Source organism: Heteronotia binoei, chromosome 11 (assembly GCF_032191835.1).
Source record: "Heteronotia binoei isolate CCM8104 ecotype False Entrance Well chromosome 11, APGP_CSIRO_Hbin_v1, whole genome shotgun sequence".
NCBI lineage: Eukaryota > Metazoa > Chordata > Lepidosauria > Squamata > Gekkonidae > Heteronotia > Heteronotia binoei.
In genome coordinates this window covers 61,327,898-61,346,074 of record NC_083233.1, presented here as the reverse complement: position 1 = coordinate 61,346,074, position 18,177 = coordinate 61,327,898, and the positions used below count along the sequence as shown (strand labels likewise).

Sequence of the window (18,177 nt, the reverse complement as noted above, 5' to 3'; positions counted from 1 at the left end):
GTACAGAAGAAAAAGATTACTTTTCCTTACAGCACATAATTCACTTATGGAATGGGGGGCTGTTCTAAATGTGTTTAATAAATCATAACTCTCCTTGGAGGGAAAGGGAACAAAAAAGAAATAAATGTCAATTTTATAGTTAAACAAATATGATAAATGACTGCATAGCTTTGAGAGATACCTTTTAGGGATTGTAGTGGTTTTTGAAGACAAAGCCGGCAAGCAGGTTTACAATGAATTCATGCAAAATACAAAGGTGCAATCTAGGGTGTGTAGCAATGGACTCTTCTGCTTCTACCCATCCCCAAAGCTTTACTTTTTGTCCAAAACCTGATGGCCACAAATCTATTACACAATGCCACAACTTTCCTCCAATGCCCCCCCCCCAAAAAAAAAAAAAAAAAGAAAAAAAAGAAAAAGAAATCTGGGGGCCAATCTTATGAAGAGCTTTTCTACTGCAGTATAAACCTGGCTGAGTAGTTTGATCATCAGTGGAAGAAGTCCACCACTGAAGTAAGTTGGGAGGCCACTTGGGAGAGGGGCTTTTTGATGGTGATGCCCAATCTCCTTGAATCTATTCAGCTGGTGCCTACTCATTTTGATTTTCAGATTCCAAATGAAGACACTTTTATTTGCCTGGGCATTTCCTTTTGTTTTGATGCCCTTTGATTGTGTAGCTTTTTAAACTGCTGGATGCTCTCTTTCAACTGATATGATTGTTTGAAACAGTAATTTCCTTGTGCACTGCCACAAGAATGATTCTGCTGAAAGTCCACATAAAAATATCTTCAATCCCAAAGACTTCCATTCCATCTGATTTTTATCAGGTTCTCTGAGAAATAGCCAGTTCCCATATGATATTTTCATACAGAAAGGAAACTATAATGTGAACCATTACTTAAAAGATTGGTTTACCCCATTTCCTTCCAGACTAGTGTTGATGCAGGAGAAATGATTTTATCATACAAAAGTGACATGATCATGCATTGCCTTGTTTTATTGACTGACAGAGGTCATCTAACAATCTTTTTTGAAACTGCCACTAAAGCAAATCTATACAGAGACAGCAAAATTGCATGATCATGGTTTTATTATTCATTAAAACTAACAGGGATGCCTATGAAGCTGAGGGGAAAGGGGAAGTGTGTGAAAATTGTGGGGAATACAGTAGGAAAAGTGGGGTAGGCAGGGGGAGGGACACAAAGAGCCAGTTGCACAGCCCATCTGATGTTTTCCTCTTTACACAGCTGAGATCTGGACACAGCAAATCTCTGTGGGAGGAGAGGGTTAAGGACATTGCGAATGGCTCACACTCTTCATGTAGTTGGTTCCTTTGTGCGTCACCTTGCAGGAGAAACTCTGATGACTTTCCCACTTTGCGGGATCCACCGTCAGGTAACTGCTGGCCATGTATTTGTTGTTGTGCTTAATCGGCTTGGTTGTCTCCACCCCCGTAGAGACAGGGCTCCCATCAGCCTCCCAGTTGACTGTGATGTCAGGTGGATGGAAGTTGTCCACCAAACAGACCAGGGTGGCCTTTTGTTTGCTCTCCTTCTCTTCTATGGATGGAGGGAAGAGGTGGACTATGGGAGCGGATTCTGGCTGACCTGTAGGGAAGATTGGAGAGCATTAGCTGTATGAGTCTGTTACAGGGAAGGAGCATAAGAACTTGAGGAGAGACATGGGTTCCATCAGCCTCTCAGGCGACCCTGATAGCAGATGGATGGAAGTTATCCATCAAACAGACCAGGGTGGCCTTGTTTTTGCTCTCCTTCTTTTCTGTGGATGGGAGGAAGAGGTAAACTGTGGGAGGGGATTGTGGCTGACCTGTAAGGAAGATTGGAGAGGATTAGCTGTGTGTGTCTGTTATGGCTAAGTTAGAGGAGGGAGCACAAGAAGCTAAGAAGATCCCTGCTGAATATAACTAGTTATCCATTTAGTCCAGCATCTTATTTCATTCACTCATATATCAAGTGTCCTGCGAGGCCAAGAGACAGGACATCGAGTCATCATCTTTCTCCTGATGTTGCCTGTGCATCTTTTAAGATTTATTGTGATAGAAGATATCATTGGACACAAACCTGATATCACCAAAACTGCAGGGAATCTTCCAGAATTTTGGGTTGCTGACCTGAAACTTACCTCTTTTTCAACAAAAGCAGTTAAAAGGGAGGTCTGAGTACAATATTATAGCATCATGAGCATTTGATTAAATTGTTCAGGACTCAGTTAAGATAAGGGTTTTCTTTTAGATTGTATACGTTGGAAATCGGTGTGGTATTGTTACCATATCTCTGAGAACTGTGTCAAAATATATGCAGCTTTGGTTTGTATTGCTCATGGAATATAACCCATATATGAAACTTGACAGCCTGGATATTCTTTGCCTCTTTTCCCAGTGGTTGGCTGACATCTTGATATTATACAATATAGGAAAGCTACCAGGAAAATCAGGTCTCTTTGTCCTGTAACCCAGTGAGGCGCAAGGGGAGCTGAAAATCTCAGGCAGTAGATTTGAGGCACAATTTCAGGGGAAGAAAAATGGAGGCAAAGTTTTCCCAGCAAGGGCCTCGTCTGCTCCTTAATGAGGTCCAAAATTTGCAGCTCCCATTTTAGGAGGCCGCCTACAATCAGCATAATGGCTACCAGCCAGGTAGAGGTGAAAGAAGAGAGCTAAATAGGATAGGGCAGGGATGGCCAACGGTAGCTCTCCAGATGTTTTTTGCCTACAACTTCCATCAGCCTCAGCCATTGGCCATGCTGGCTGGGGCTGATGGGAGTTATAGGCAAAAAAATCTGGAGAGCTACCGTTGGCCACTCCTGGGATAGGGGAAGCGGCAGGGAAGTGTCTAAGGTCACTTCCACATGCGAATCAGCATCCAGCCTCTTGCTGTGGCTAAGAATTAGACTCAGAACAGACAACACCTTATATCTTCATACAGCACATGACTGAGTTCTGGAAACGACTGCCAGTGAACACGCCAATGGCCACTAACTGAAGTGAACACACACATACTCATGAACTCATGAAGCTGCCTTATACTGAATCAGACCCTTGGTCCATCAAAATCAGTTTTGTACACTCAGACCAGCAGCAGTTCTTCAGGGTCTCAGCAGGCTGAGGTCTTTTACATCACTTCCTACCTGATCCTTTTAATTGGAGATGCTGGCCATTGAACCTGGGACCTTCTGAATGCCAAGCAGATGCTCTGCCAGTGAGCCACAGCAACTGGGCAACTTTGTGGAGGAGAGCTTCCCTCAATGACTAATAGCCACAATGGCTCAGTGGGACGACCTTGTTCAGTGGCGGTATACCTTTGAATGCCAATCATTGCGGGGAGAGGCAGAGGCTGTTGTAGCCTTGAACTTTCCACAGCTTGGGAAATGGGGGATGTGAAACAATGTCTTGCTTTTTGGAAGCTGAGAACTGTAAAACCTCCTAAGCGATGTCAGGTAATTAAAGAAGGACTGGATTTAAGTGTCAGGAAGGTAGATTGTAGTTACAATGGATGTGTTTAATCTGCTTAAACACAACCATTCTGACTGAACTGATACAAAAAGTGTAATCCAGCTAAGTTTAAGCCTCATTAAAGTAATATGTTGCTTTCTATTATCTGTGCCTGTTGAAATTAATAGAATGAATCAGGAAGTAAGAGTTTGATAAAAAAACGCAGAGCCCTCGGAGCTGAACAAGGGGTCCTTGTAGCAGAGGAGTGAAGGGCCACATAATGACAAGTGAAAATTCTCCCACCAAGTCCCCATCCTGGTCTGGTTTTCTGAACCTGAGGACTAGAAGGATACTTGAAAACAATTCAGACTTATCATAGTGCCAAATTGTGTGTCACAAAGAACCAAAAACTAACCATGACTAATTGGGCTATAAATCCAACCTGTAAAGCTTAATGTGAAATTGCTGTTGATAACACCACACTGTCTAAAGCTCAAAAGGGTTGATCATCTTTGCAAATAAGACTGAAAGATCACAGTGCAGTTTGAGCTTGTGGAAGAAGAGTCTGACTGGCGGCAGTTAGTGGGTGATCCTCTTTAACTCTGTGCCCATAAAAAGGTGACCTGCTGATTTTGTCTGCTTTAAGCCCCGGGCTGGATTAACAATTAGGCCAAGTAGGCACTGGCCTATGGGTCCCCACCCTTTAGGGGCCCTGGGCTAGCTCCCCCCAACCAGTTTTCCTTCAGCTTGCAGGCCTCCCAGCCTGTACATGCAGCCAGCAACTGAGCCACTCTTTGCCCGACTTGCCTTGTGCGGGTGCTGCTGGCATTGTCAAGTTTGCCTCTCTCTCGGCCTCTCCTCCACAGCTTAGTAAAAGGGGCTTTGAGACAGTGCCTTCGGCTTCAGCGGGGGCTGCGGGCAGCAGGGCAGGCGCTCTGACTCTGAGATAATTTACGAGGGTGGCCCCAAGATTTCAACTGCCTAGGGGCCTCCACATGGTTTAATCTGTCTGTGTGTCTGTCTGTCTTTTATGGTATTGAAACAACCCAGTAATGCCATGATGGTGTATGTGGCTGAGGGGAAGAACTAACACCAAAGGCTCCATATTAGCCTGGATGAGATCAACTTCACTCTTCTCTCGCTCCCAATTTAGGATCAGTGCTATCAAAGCTGAATGACTAATAATCTCTGAAGCAGCAGGGCAACCCTTGAATCCTGTCTTCTGCTACATTTGAACATATTGGGGGTGCTGCTGGCCCATGCCTCTGTCTTGCCTGGCCAGTTCAGGAATGCAGCTCCCCCCCTCCTCCCGCAGGCAAATAACTTATACCCAATGGTCATTGACATCAGGACTGCGATCACACTGACTAAATAATGCACTTTCAATTCACTTTCAGTGTACTTTCCAACTGGGTTTAACTGTGTGGACTGGCAAAACCCAGTTGGATAGTGCATTGAAAGTGGGTTGAAAGTGCATTATTTAGTGTGTGTGACTGCAGCCTAACTGTCATAGCAAAGGAGATTCCAAAAACCAAAGTCTCCCCCTACACCATTGTAAACTGATGCATTGGCCCAGTTTGCAGAAAGGTGGTAAACTTGTGGAGGGATGGTACCACTTCAGACTGTGAGTAATCCTAAGATGGATGAGCTCCCTGCACCCAATAAAAAGATTCAGACACTTCAAAAATATCAAGGGGAAGGCTCCTTTCTTCCTTATATGCCAGTTTTCTATGTGCAGGGACATTTTTATATGATTTCCCAACCAGTAGTCTCAAGTAGTACATCAAGACACAGATCTATGACTCTACTGAGAAGGAAACCTTTGTTCCGCTAGACAGCTTCCAAGGATTGTTGAGTTGAAATGAACAATTACACTTCCATGAGGAGATAATCGTCTCATCATGTCAATATTTTTTCACACAGTCCATCTGTAGGCTGCGTGGAGTAGAAAATCATGGCTTTTCTTTCTTTTCAATTTAAAAATCCTGTTTTGACAAACGCAAACAGGAATCCCTCAACTTGTGAGACATTGTAATTGGTAGGCACACCTATTCTGTCTCAGGGAAATACATTCTATGCCTATAGCTCCTTAAATACACAACGAATACTGCAATATGGATTAGCAGACTAGAACCCTCTTGATATATATCCTCAGATACATTTTATTTATATTAATTCCTTGAATTTAATGTTTCATAGGCTATTCTTATTATAGACCATTTCATCAGAAACTTGTAGATATGTTTGTTAATGGCTACAGAGAATGTTTGTCTGCCTGCCTGCCTCTGTCTCTCTATTTCAACCAAGGCTAAAACTTCATGCATTTTCTAGCTATGCTGCATGCCTTCACACATGCTGAACAATGTACTTTCAATCCAATTTCAATGCACTTTGGTAATTGTTTGCGAGTGGATTCTGCAGTGTCACACAGTAAGATCCACTTGAAAAGTGCATTGGAGGTAGATTGCAAGTGCATTATTCAGTGTGTTGAAAGCACCATTTACCTGAGCTGTTAAGTCGCTATAAGAACTTCTTTTTCGTTGTAGTTTGTTTCTGCCATTGCAGTCTACTAAGGGTACCCCTTTGGAATTTGTTGCTAAACTTTGGATCAGTATATATTGCTGCAATTCACAACCTATTTGTTCTAGTACAGCCCCACTAACTGTGATAAGATTCCTTGCAGGGAATGGGGTCTGACGTTTCCATAATGTGATTTTCAGAATAATCACTCCAAGTTAATCACTTTTCCAGTTCTCATTTGTGTCATTCAGAATGGCAACATCAACTTTATGTACATCTGAGTCAATCATGGAATATTTTCAGGTTCTCAGTGGTGTTTTTAAAGCAAACTGAGAGCCTGGGTGATGTGGATTGTCCAGTTTTCAAGCAGGTTGATCCTTCATGTTACTCTACCGTTCAGATAATCTATAAAGTCTAATGACAGAATTAGGAAACAATCCATATCAACTGGATAAATTTGCCATCCTTAGATGATGTTCGCTATAGAGAAGTACTACATTTCAAAGTCCCTACTCTGGAACACTCTTCAGTATTCTGCCATCAAGAAAACTGATGGCAGAGTCTGAATTTAACCTCCCCAAAGGGACATTCCAGAGTTTGTTCCCATTGGCTTCTCTCCAGAGAAGGGGGAGAAAAACCTTGATTCTTTTCTGCTGGTTTTCTGATGAATTTGAGGGGTCAGGGAGAAGAGATAAAAAGGAGAAAAGAGGGGTTGACACGTTCTACATTCTAGTCCGGTGATACTGGAAAATTTGGTTCTTACAAAAGAATCAGTGTGGAAACAAGCAGAGAAACCCCGAGGTGCACTTGGAGTAGAGAGAGAAAAGAGGCAAAAATCATCAACATTTTTAAAAAAAAAAAAAACAAGTGAGAAGGAATGATTGGGGAGAAATGCAGTGACTTACCAGAGACGGTCAGGGTGGTCCCTCCTCCGAAGACATACCACAGTGACACGAAGCTGTACAAAAACCCAACAGTACCTCCTGACAGAGAGAGGCCCTTGGCACACATTCCATATAGGAAGAGACACATTCCATATAGGAAGGGACAACTGTTGCACTTGCTCTGAAGAATCATTTTCCATAGAATCTGTAGTGAATGAAATTCTTAAAAATGATATGGTGGATAAAAGGCTGTTCCTAAGAATGTCAAGCGCCACATTCTTACTTGACTTTGATCCGGCAGCATTAGGGACTGGCATGGTCTTTCGAAGGCCTTTTTGCTAAGAATCCAGAAAAACCTTTCCATTTTCTCTGGGAGCCCATCTTGGCTTCTGTCATAGGCATAGACAAGCTAATTGCTCCAGACACTTTCCAGTTGCTGTGCCGCTCCATGGAGATTGTTCCAAAAGGCCAGCCATATTGGAAATCCGCTTGCAAATTCAGCTTCTTATTACTCACAACATTCCATTGGTCAGCATCCATTTTAACTGGAGGGAGCATGCTGAATGAAACCTAGCATGGAAAGTGTATCACCATAGCAGGAGATGTGCAGGATAACTGCCATTTTCATACCAGTGGCTCATCCAAGCTAGCAGATACAGAATATGTTTTTGCCAAGAAAACAAACCAATGAATGTGCAGGCAGTAAAGCCTCTTATCTGCTTAGATAGTTTCTTATAGATTAAACCTAGAGCACTGGACCATTCCTTTGACTCTAAAGGTGAACTTCCTCAGTCAGATGCTGTTAAGTCTGAACTGATCAGTTTGACTATCTGGTAGGGGTCTTACTCAGTGTCCCTGGACAAGGTACCATACGTTTTCACCTAGCTGAGCATGGAATTCAGATTGAAATATATGCTTCCAGCATACACGTTTCAGGATAGTATGGGAAACGCTATACCCGGGGTGGCCAAACTATGGCTCGGGAGCCACATGTGGCTCTTTCACACACATTGTGTGGCTCTCAAAGCCCCCTCCCCTGCCTGTCAGCTGGCTTGGAGAATGCATCTAAAATTAAAGTGGCATTCTTTCTACCTCTCCCCTCCCTCCATTTTCCTTCCTTCCTTCCCTCTAACATCTGATGTTCTTGTCTTGTGACTCTCAAACGTCTGACATTTATTCTTTGTGGCTCTTACGTTAAGCAAGTTTGGCCACCCCTGCTCTATACTGTGTCTATGGATTGCGTCTTCTTTCCTTGCTGCCATCTCTATCAGTGGCAACTAGACACGGAAAGTCAAGGGAACCATTGTATACAGACAGCAAAGCTCTGAATACTGATGGGAGGAAGCAACTGTTGGGGATTTGCTGGCCTCTGTGACCTGTTTGTTGACCTTCCAAGGCAAGTTAGCCAGCCACTATGTGAAACAGGATACAGGACTAGATGGACCATAGGTCTGATCCTGCAGGACACTTCTCATAAGTTTTATGATCTTAAGTGTTCCCATGTCACTGAACTCTCCATCTAGGGTTGCCAACCTTCAGTTGGGACATGGAGATCTTTAGCAATTACAATTCAGCTCCAGCCTACAGAGATCAGTTTGCTGGAGAAAATGACTGTGTTGGAGGATGGACTCCCAGGCTTTTTTGGAGCAGCAATGCACAGAAATGCAGTTGCAGCTGGCTTGGTGCCAGAAGGTGTGGCCTAATATGCAGATGAGTTCCTGCTGGTGGACTCTATAGTTAAGACCCACTGATGCCCCTCCCCTCCCCAAATCCCACCCTTCCCAGGCTCCACCCCAAATTTCTATGAACTTTCCAACCTAGAACTGGCAACCCACTTGCTTTTTATTCCTGATCCTCCAAGCTGTCCTGAATGCAATGTGACTGTTGTAGCTAAGTGTTCCAGGTGTACGTGAGCAGGTTACACAAAGTTCTGTGGCCTCTAGGGGACTACACCTTATGGAAATTATTTCTGGATCCCTCCCCCAGATTGTGTCATGTTCATTTCACAGCCATGTGGAAGTTAATGTTTGCAAAGTAGTTTGGTGGTAACATTTCCTTTACCATTTTTGTCCTGTCCAAAGGAAATACAAAGTTTCTGTGGGATATTTCTTCTTGGAGAATGAAAGTATCCTTTATGTAGCTTGGAGAAATGTGATGTTTTGGCATAAGGAACAAAATGGGTCCTGCCTGTCATCTCCCATTGTTCCTTTTGAACCAGTGGATGTCACCTATTTTCAAGGAAATAACAGGGCCTTATAGCCATGGATTCATGGTATACAGCATGAGACAAATTGGCCAGCTAGCTGTCATAATGCTGTTTTCTTGCTTCTTATTTATCCTCTCTGTTAAGGCCTAATGCTAGAATGGAGTCACGTATGAGGAAGCAGTTCAGGAACAGTGACAATGCAATCTTAAGGACACTTCCTTGGGAGTAAGCCCCATTAAATGAGTAGTATTCTGAGCAGTCCTGCTTAGGTTCATTGTCTTGGACTTGCTGGGCATTTCCTTTCATTTTGATGCCTTCCGACTGCAATTTTGTGTACTGTGTAGCTTTTTAAATTGCTGGTTGCGCTCTTTCCACTAATGTTTGGATTGCCTTTTTGTTGATGTACACTGCCTCAAGATTATTTGTACTGAGAGGCTAAATAAAAATACCCTCAACTCCTTCCCCTCCCAAACATATAATGAATTCTTTCATGCAACCTGATTCCATCAGGTGCTCCAAGAATTAGCTCTGACCCAACTCTTTAGGCCAATACCACATTATATTTTTAATACAGAAAGGAATTCTATAAACCATTGCTTAAAAGTTTGGTCACTCCATTTTCCTCCAGATTGGTGTTGATGCAGGAGAAATGATTTTCGCATACAAAAGTGACATCATCAAGAATTGTCTTGTTTTATTGACTGACAGAGGTCAACTAACAATCTTTTTTAAAACTGCCACTAAAGAAAATCTATACAGACAGCAAAATTGCATGATTCTGTTTTTATTATTCATTAGGACTAACAAGGATACCTATAAAGCTGAGGGGATAGGGAAAGTGTGTGAAAATTGTGGGGAGTACAGAAGGAAAAGTGGGGTAGGTGGGGGGGGGGGGAGAAAGAGCCAGTTGCACAGCCCCTCTGATGTTTTCCTCCTTACACAACTGCGATCCAGACGCAGCAAATCTCTGTGGCAGGAGAGGGTTAAGGACATTGTGAATGGCTCACACTCTTCACGTAGTCGGACCTTTCATGTGTCACCTTGCAGGAGAAACTCTGATGACTTTCCCACTTTGCAGGATCCACCGTCAGGTAACTGCTGGCCATGTACTTGTCGTTGTGCTTAATCGGCTTGGTCGTCTCCACACCGGTAGAGATAATGGTGCCATCAGCCTCCCAGGTGACTGTGATGGCAGGTGGATGGAAGTCTTGCATCAAACAGACCAGGGTGGCCTTGTCTTTGCTCTCCTTCTCTTCTGTGGATGGAGGGAAAAGGTGCACTATGGGAGGAGATGCTGGCTGACCTGTAAGGAAGATAGGAGCGGGTTAGCTGTGAGAGTCTGTGAACAGCAAAGGGAGGTAGCATAAGAACTTGAGGAGAGCCCTGCTGAATAGGACTAGTTATCCATTTAATCCAGCATCTTTCCCTCGCTGGCATATTAGTGGCCCAGCATGGCCAACAGAGAGTGCATCGAGTTCACTGCCCTCCCGTGATGTTGGCTGAGCCTCTTTTAAGATTTATTATGGTAGAAGCTTTAATGGGACACAAACCTAATATTACCAGAACTACAGGAAACCTCCCAGAACCCTCAAGTGCTGACCTGAAACTTATTTGTTTTTCAACAAAAGATCTTGAGCAGGAAACCTCAGTATAATATAGTATTTATCAGTATTTGAATACTTTGTTCAGGCCTCAGTTCAGACAAGGGTGTTGTAATGTACTCATTGGAAATTTGTATGGTACTGTTGTTATCACTAAGAACTGAGACAAAATATATGCTGCTTTGGTAGGAATTTCTCATGGAACCCATATATGAATGCTGACAACATTTGCCATTCTCCCCTCCCCCCACCCCAGGTTGTTTGACATCTTGAAGTTATATGTTGAATACAGACCTATGGGAAAGATGCTGGTTATCATGTAACCCAGTGAGGCACAAGAAGAAGATATTGGATTTTTACCGTGCCCTCTACTCTGAATTTCAGAGTCTCAGAGCTGCTTACAATACCTTCCTCCCCACAACAGACACCCTGTGAGGTAGGTGGGGCTGAGACAGCACTCACGGAAGCTGCCCTTTCAAAGACAACTGTGCAAGAACTATGGCCGACTCAAGGCCATTCCAGCAGCTTCAAGTGGAGGAGTTGGAAATCAAACCCGCTTCTCCCGGATAAGAGTCAGCGCACTTAACCAGTACACCAAAGGAGAGATGAAAGTCTCAGGTAGCCGATTTGGGGTGCAAATTCAGGGGAAGAAAAATTGTGGCAAAGTTTTTTCCACCTCTGCTCCTTAATGAAGTCTAAAATGTGCAGCCACGACTTTTGGAGAGCTCCTTACAGTCAGCGTCATGGGCACCAACAGAGTAAAGGGGCAGAAGATGAGACAGCTAAACACGAGAAGAGAAAGGACAGAGGAGTGGCTAAGAGCACCTCTACATGAGAGAATCAGCTTCCTGCCCCTGGCTGTTGATAAGAACCAGATTTAGGATAGACGTGTTTCTTCACACAACACATGAATGAGTTGTGGAAATGACTGCCATTGGATTGTAGGGTTGCCAAGTTCAACTCAAGAAATATCTGGGGACTTTGGGGGTGGAGCCAGGAGACATTGGGGATGGAGCCAGGAGCAAGGGTGTGACAAGCACAGTTGAACTCCGAAGAGAATCCTGGCCATCACATTTAAAGGAACCACACTCAAATGTCTTCCCTCCATTTGGAATAATGAAGGATAGGGGCACCTTCTTTGGGGGCTCATAGAATTGGACCCCCTTATTCAATCTTTTTGAAACCTAGACGGTATTTCGGGAAGAGGAACCAGATGCTATGCTGAAAATTTGGTGTATCTACCTCAAAATGCAGTCCTCTCAGAGCCCCAGATATTCACAGATCAATTTTCCATTATACTCTATGGGAATTGGTCTCCATAGGGAATAGTGGAATGCCCGGAAGACATTTCTGATTACCCTGAAGCAGGAGGAGGGCCCCCAACCTACTCCACCTGGGGATTGGCAGCCCTGCTGGATAAGGTGGTTTCAAAATGGGTCTGGGCAACTTTGTGGAGGAGAGCTTCCCTCAACGTCTATTAGCCGCAATGGTTCAATGGGACCACCTTGTTCAGAGACAGTATCTCTCTGAATGCCTGTTGCTGGGGAGCAGCAACAGGAAGAGGCTGTTGGAAGATGCAACCTTGAACTTTCCACTTCTTGGGAATGGTAGATGCGGAACAGTGTTCCACTTCTGGGAAGCTGAGAACAGTAAAACATCCCGAACCATTGCAGTTAAAAGAAAAAGGACTGGAGTTTAGTGACAGTAAGGTAGATTGTGGTTGCAATGGATGTGTTTCAATCTGCTTAAACACAATTATTTCAATTCAACAGATTTATGGAGGGCATCCATTGGGCTCAATGCAGCTAAATTTAGTCTTTTAAAGTCTCGTTAATGTTGATTTCTTTGTTCTACTCTCTTTGAAATTATTAGAATTAATCTGGAAGTAATAGTTTGAAAAGTTATATGAAAAGTTAGAAGCTAAACATAGAAGTATGTGTTAAGCCATCATATGGTGACCAGTGAAAATCCTCCCATCCAGTCTCCACCCTGCTCAAGTTTTCCAAACCTGAGGACTACATAGTTACTTAAAAATACATAAACTCATCTCAGATCGTGTTACAACCTGAACGTGACTAACACTGCCATAAAATCCAGCTGTTGAAGTTAATGTGATGTTGTCAGTAACCACTAATAAAATCGAAAGATTGAAGTGCAATTTGTAGTCCTTGAATAAGAGTTTGATTGGTACAGTTACTGAGTGATCGTGTTTAATTATGTGCCAAGACAAAGTTCTTCGTGCTGATTTTGGCTGTTTAAGCCCTTCTTAACAGAATGTCAGTCTATCTATCTATCTATCTATCTATCTATCTATCTATCTATCTATCTATCTATCTATCTATCTATCTATCTATCTATCTATCTATCTATCTATCTATCTATCTATCTATCTATCTATCTATCTATCTATCTATCTATCATCTATCTCTCTCTCTCTCTCTCTCTCTCTCTCTATCATCTATCTATCTATCTATCTATCTATCTATCTATCTATCTATCTATCTATCTATCTATCTATCTATCTATCTATCTATCATCATCAATCATCATCTTTCTTTCTTTCTTTCTTTCGTTCTTTCTTTCTCTCTCTCTCTCTCTCTCTCTCTCTCTCTATCTATCTATCTATCTATCTATCTATCTATCTATCTATCTATCTATCTATCTCAAGTAAGGATAACACCATGCATCTAATAGTTGTGCCAGGTGCTTTCACAAATGCTGCATAATGTACTTTCAATCCACTTTCAATGCACTTTAGCAACTCTTTGCAAGTGGATTTTTTTGTTTCACACAGTAAAATCCTTGTGCTAAGTACACTGAAAGTGGATTGCAAATGATTGAAAGGACACTGAGTTGTTGGATTTGGTATGTTTGAAAGCACACTTTCTGAGTTAAGTCACCATAAAGAGCTGCTGCTTTTTTTTGTCTATTTGCGTCTTCTGTGACAGTCTTCCAAGGCTACACCTTTGGAATTTGTCACTAGACTTTTTTTTGTTTTGTTTTACTAGACTTTGGATCAACATGTAAGGCTGCAATTCTAGTACAGCCCCACTGACTTCAATAGGACTCCTTGTAGAGACCATGAGTTGAAGTTTAATAGCGGGAATCTCAGAAGAATCACTCCAGGTAAATCACATTGCCCATCGTGTTTTAATTTGTGCCATTCAGAATGGCAACATCAACCTTATGTTTATCTGAGTGAATCAAGACACATTTTCAGACTCTCAGTGGTGTTTTTTAAGCAGACTGAGAGCCTGGGTGATTTGAACTGCCCAGTTTTCAAGCAGGTTGATCCTTTATTTTACTCTTTAAACTCTCTACAAAGTCTGATAACAGATTTAGAAAATAAACCAGTCTAACTGGACAAATTTGTACTTTCTAAATGATGTTGGCTACGCAGAAGAACTACAGTTCAAAGTTCCTACTCTGGAACATTCTTCAGTATACTGCCTTTAAGAAAGATGATGTCAGAGTCTAAATTCAGCCCACCAAATGGATTTCCCAAAGTTTGTTCCCCTTGACCTCTTCCTAAAAAACGTGGAGGGGGAAATTCTTATTTCTGTTCGGCTGGCTTTCTTTTGAATTAAAGGGGTCAGGGAGAAGAGAAGGATTAAAAGGGACGGAAACATTCTACTCTGGTAATCTGGGGATACTGGAAAATTCGGTTCCTAGAAAAGAATCATTGTGGATACAAAGAGAGAAACCCCAAGCTCCACTTACAGTCAGAGGGAGAAAAGAGGCAAAAATCATTGAATTTTTGAAAAACGACAAGCAAGAAGGAAAGAATTGGTAGAAATGCAGTGACTTACCACTGACGATCAGCTGGGTCCCTCCTCCGAAGATCCACCACAGTGACACAAGGCTGTACAAAAACCCATCACCACCTCCTGGCAGAGACAGAGGCCCTTGATGCACATTCCATGTAGGAAGAGAGATGCCAGTGGGACAACAACTGTTGCATTTGCTCCAGGGGGTCATTTTCCATAAAAGGTGTAATGAATGGAATTCTTAAAAATGATATACTGTCCTGGCTACTTTGGGACTAGAAGATGGAAATCCTATTAGCTGTTCCCAAGAATATCAAGCACCACATTCTTACCTGACTCTCATTGACCCACATTAGGGACTGGCATGGTTATTCTGAGCTCATTTTACTGAGAATCCATTTTCTGGAAGCTCTCTCTCAGTCTTTAACCGGCATAGATGGACTAACTGCTGCGCCATGGAGATTGCTCCAAAGACCATCCATGATTATAAAGCCATTTGCAGATTCAGCCTGTCATTACTCACGACATCCCATTTTTTGCTGCAGGCAGCATGCTGGAGGAAATCTTAGCATGGGAAGCAGATCGTCATAGCACGAGAAGTGTAGGATGACCACAGATTTTGTACCAATGGCTCATCTAGGCTAGTGGATACAGAATGTGTTTTTGAGAAGAAACTGCAGAAGGGAAGGTGCAGGCAGTAAAGCATTGCCGCTGCTCAGATAGTTTTCTATACTTTAAACCCAAAGCACTGGACCATTCCTTTGACTGTAAAGGAGAACTTCCTCAATCATATGCTGGTAGGTCTGAACTGATCAGTCTGACTGTTTTGTAGTGGTCTTACTGATTGTCTCTGGACAAGGTACTGTTAGTTTTCACCTAGCCTAGTGTGGAAATCAGATGGAAATATATGCTTCCACCATACACTTTCTTTTCCAGGATCCCAGGGGATACTAAAACTCTAATTCATTTACTGGCTCAACCCAGGACCTGTGTATGCTGACCTCTGTGTGATAGGTTGCCCTGTCCTGGATGTCCCAGGCTGGCCTGATCTTGTCAGATCTTAGAAGCGAAGCAGAGTCAGCCCTAGCTGGTATTTAGAAGGGAGGCCACTAAGGAAGTTGTGGATTGCTGCATAGAGACAGACAATGGCAGGCCACATCTGTTAATCTTTTGCCTTGAAAACCCTACAGGTTAGCTAGAAGCTGGCTGTGACTTGTGGTATTACTTTGTTGGGTTATCCCCCACTATGGCTAAGGCATGCTATAATGGCCATTTCATCCTTCTGGAAATTGGCAAGTACAGCTTCCACTACATGTACACACTAGCATCATCTGAATCTCAAAAGTACAATCTCTGCTGAAGAAAGACAGTGTCACAGAAGGGAGCCTCTGTATGATTGCTGCACCATACTGCACTTTCCAGCTGTAGGCTTCATGGCCCTTTTACAGCAGTTTTACTTAAATGACATTACTTAGCAATTGCCCCACTTTTCTTTCATACAGAGAGTTAACTGTTTTCATTTCAAGGATTGATGAGTGAGCCAGATGCAAAGGTGTTGGTCATTCCTTTGCATGTTCTGAATTGTTCTCTGCATCTTCTGTAAATTGTGTTAGAAGCAAACAGATCCTAGCGTAGCACAGAAGCGTCTCTTTGTACACATCTCACAAGATAATCAGAGCAGCCAAAAGCCACTATTGGCCTCCAGTGGAAAATTCCACCTGGGCCTCCCTTTAGATTCAGGAACAGGTATGTTGCTACTAGCAATTCTGTTCCTCTATGCTGGGGATTAGGAGAGAGGCTGTTTATAGAGGTTTATAAAATGGAGCAGAGAAAGTGGATAGAGAGAACTTTTTATCCCTCTTCTATAATATGAAATCTCGAGGCGCCCACTGAAGTTGATGGGCAATAGATTCAGGATGGCCAAAGGGAGATATTTCTTTAGTCAAGGAGTGATTGAATTATGGAATTCACTGCCAGTGGATGTAGTGATGGCTACAAGTGTAGTGTCTTTAGAAGGAGGTTAGGTAGGGTCAAGGAGAAGAGGTCCATTGGGGTGATTAGCCAGGGTGAACCAAGGGAACCTCCCTAAATAGACAGCAAAGCTCTGAATACTGGTGAGAAGTGGCAATGACAGGGAAATTGTTGGCCTCTTTGACCTGTTTGTTTACCCTCCATGTTAGCCAGCCACTGTGTGAAATGGTACTGGATCAGATGGACTGGAAGTCTGATCCTGCAAGGCACTTCTTATAACTTTTTATGATCTTAAGGGTCCCCAGCTGCATATTGTTGAGCTCCCTATCTAGGGTTGCCAACTTTCAGATGGGATCTGAAAATCTCTTTACAATTACAGCTCATCTCCAGACTATGGAGACCAGTTTGCTGGCAGAAGGAGAAGAAAAGAAGAGATTGGCTCTATATACCCTGCCCTTCACTACCTGAAGGAGTCTCAGAGCAGTTTATAATCTCCTTTCCCTTCCTCTCTCCACAACAGACACCCTGTGAGGTAGGTGGGACTGAGAGAGCTCTGACAGAAACTGCCCTATCAGAAAATGGCTGTGTTGGAGGGTAGACTCTATGGCATTATGTCCCACTGAGTCCTCTCCCCCAAATCCCACCCTTAGCAGGCTCCCCTATAAAATTTTTAAGAACTTCACAACCCAGAGTTGCAACCCCACTCCATCCAGACCCCATGAGCCCTGAATGTAATGTGACCATTTCAGTTAAGTGTTCCAGGTGTATGTGAGTGGGTTACACATAGTTCTGTGGGCTCTAGGTGACTTATTTTTGAATCCCTCCCCCAGATTGTGTCATGTTTATTTCACAGACATGTGGAAGTTAATGTTTGCAGAGTAGTTTGGTGGCAACATTTCCTGTTCCATTTTTTTTTTCTGTCCAAAAGAAATTTAAAAGTTTCTTTGGAATATTTGTTCTTGGAGGATCAAAGTATCCTTTATATAGTCTGGAGAAATGTGACATTCTGGTCTAAGGAACAAAACAGTCCTACTTATCATCTCCCATTTCTCTTTTCGGACTAGAGGGTATAATCTGTTTTCTAGGAAACAACACAGGTCCTTATGGCCATGGACTCATGGTATATGCCAAATGGGTATATGACAGGGGTGGCCAACGGTAGCTCTCCAGATGTTTTTTGCCTACAACTCCCATCAGCCCCAGCCATCAGCCATGCTGGCTGGGGCTGATGGGAGTTGTAGGCAAAAACATCTGGAGAGCTACCATTGGCCACCATTGGTATATGACCTTTTTGCAATATGGCATGAGACATATAGACTAGCTACCTAATGCTGTTTCCCAGGGCTTTTTTTAAGGAGGAACACACAAGAACACAGTTCTGGCTAGCTTGGCATCAGGGGGTGTCGGAGTTTTCTAGAAGAAAAGCCTTGCTGTTTCCTAGCTTCTTATTAATCCTCTCTGTTGAGGCCTTATGCTGGAAGGGAGTCAGGTATGAGGAAGCAGTGGTCAATTCAGGAGCAGTGACAATGTAATCCCACTTTCCTGGGAGTAAACTCCATTAAATAAGCCTGAGTAGGATTTTGAGTAGACCTGCTTAGGGGAATTCTATTAGATTGCTTTCGAGGGAAGTACGGCATGGCTTTCTTTTGTGGTTTTATTTATTCACTTGTGAACGGTGAGCTAGTTTTGACCATGCCTTGTGCAGAGAAGGTGGATAGAGAGAAATGCGGATCCATCTCTCATAAAACCAGTACATAGGGATACTCAAATTAAATCGATT

The 18,177-nt window shown here is 43.0% G+C and overlaps 2 gene segments (V, D, J or C); both read right to left on the bottom strand.

Moving 5' to 3' along the window:
* Nucleotides 1–971: 971 nt before the first annotated feature.
* LOC132579018 (immunoglobulin lambda constant 7-like) lies at nt 972–6,979 on the bottom strand. The segment is given in 2 exon segments: nt 972–1,607; nt 6,874–6,979. Coding segments are annotated over 2 exon segments (426 nt in total).
* A 2,748-nt stretch (nt 6,980–9,727) lies between these two features.
* LOC132579017 (immunoglobulin lambda constant 7-like) lies at nt 9,728–14,637 on the bottom strand. The segment is given in 2 exon segments: nt 9,728–10,361; nt 14,469–14,637. Coding segments are annotated over 2 exon segments (489 nt in total).
* Nucleotides 14,638–18,177: the final 3,540 nt, after the last annotated feature.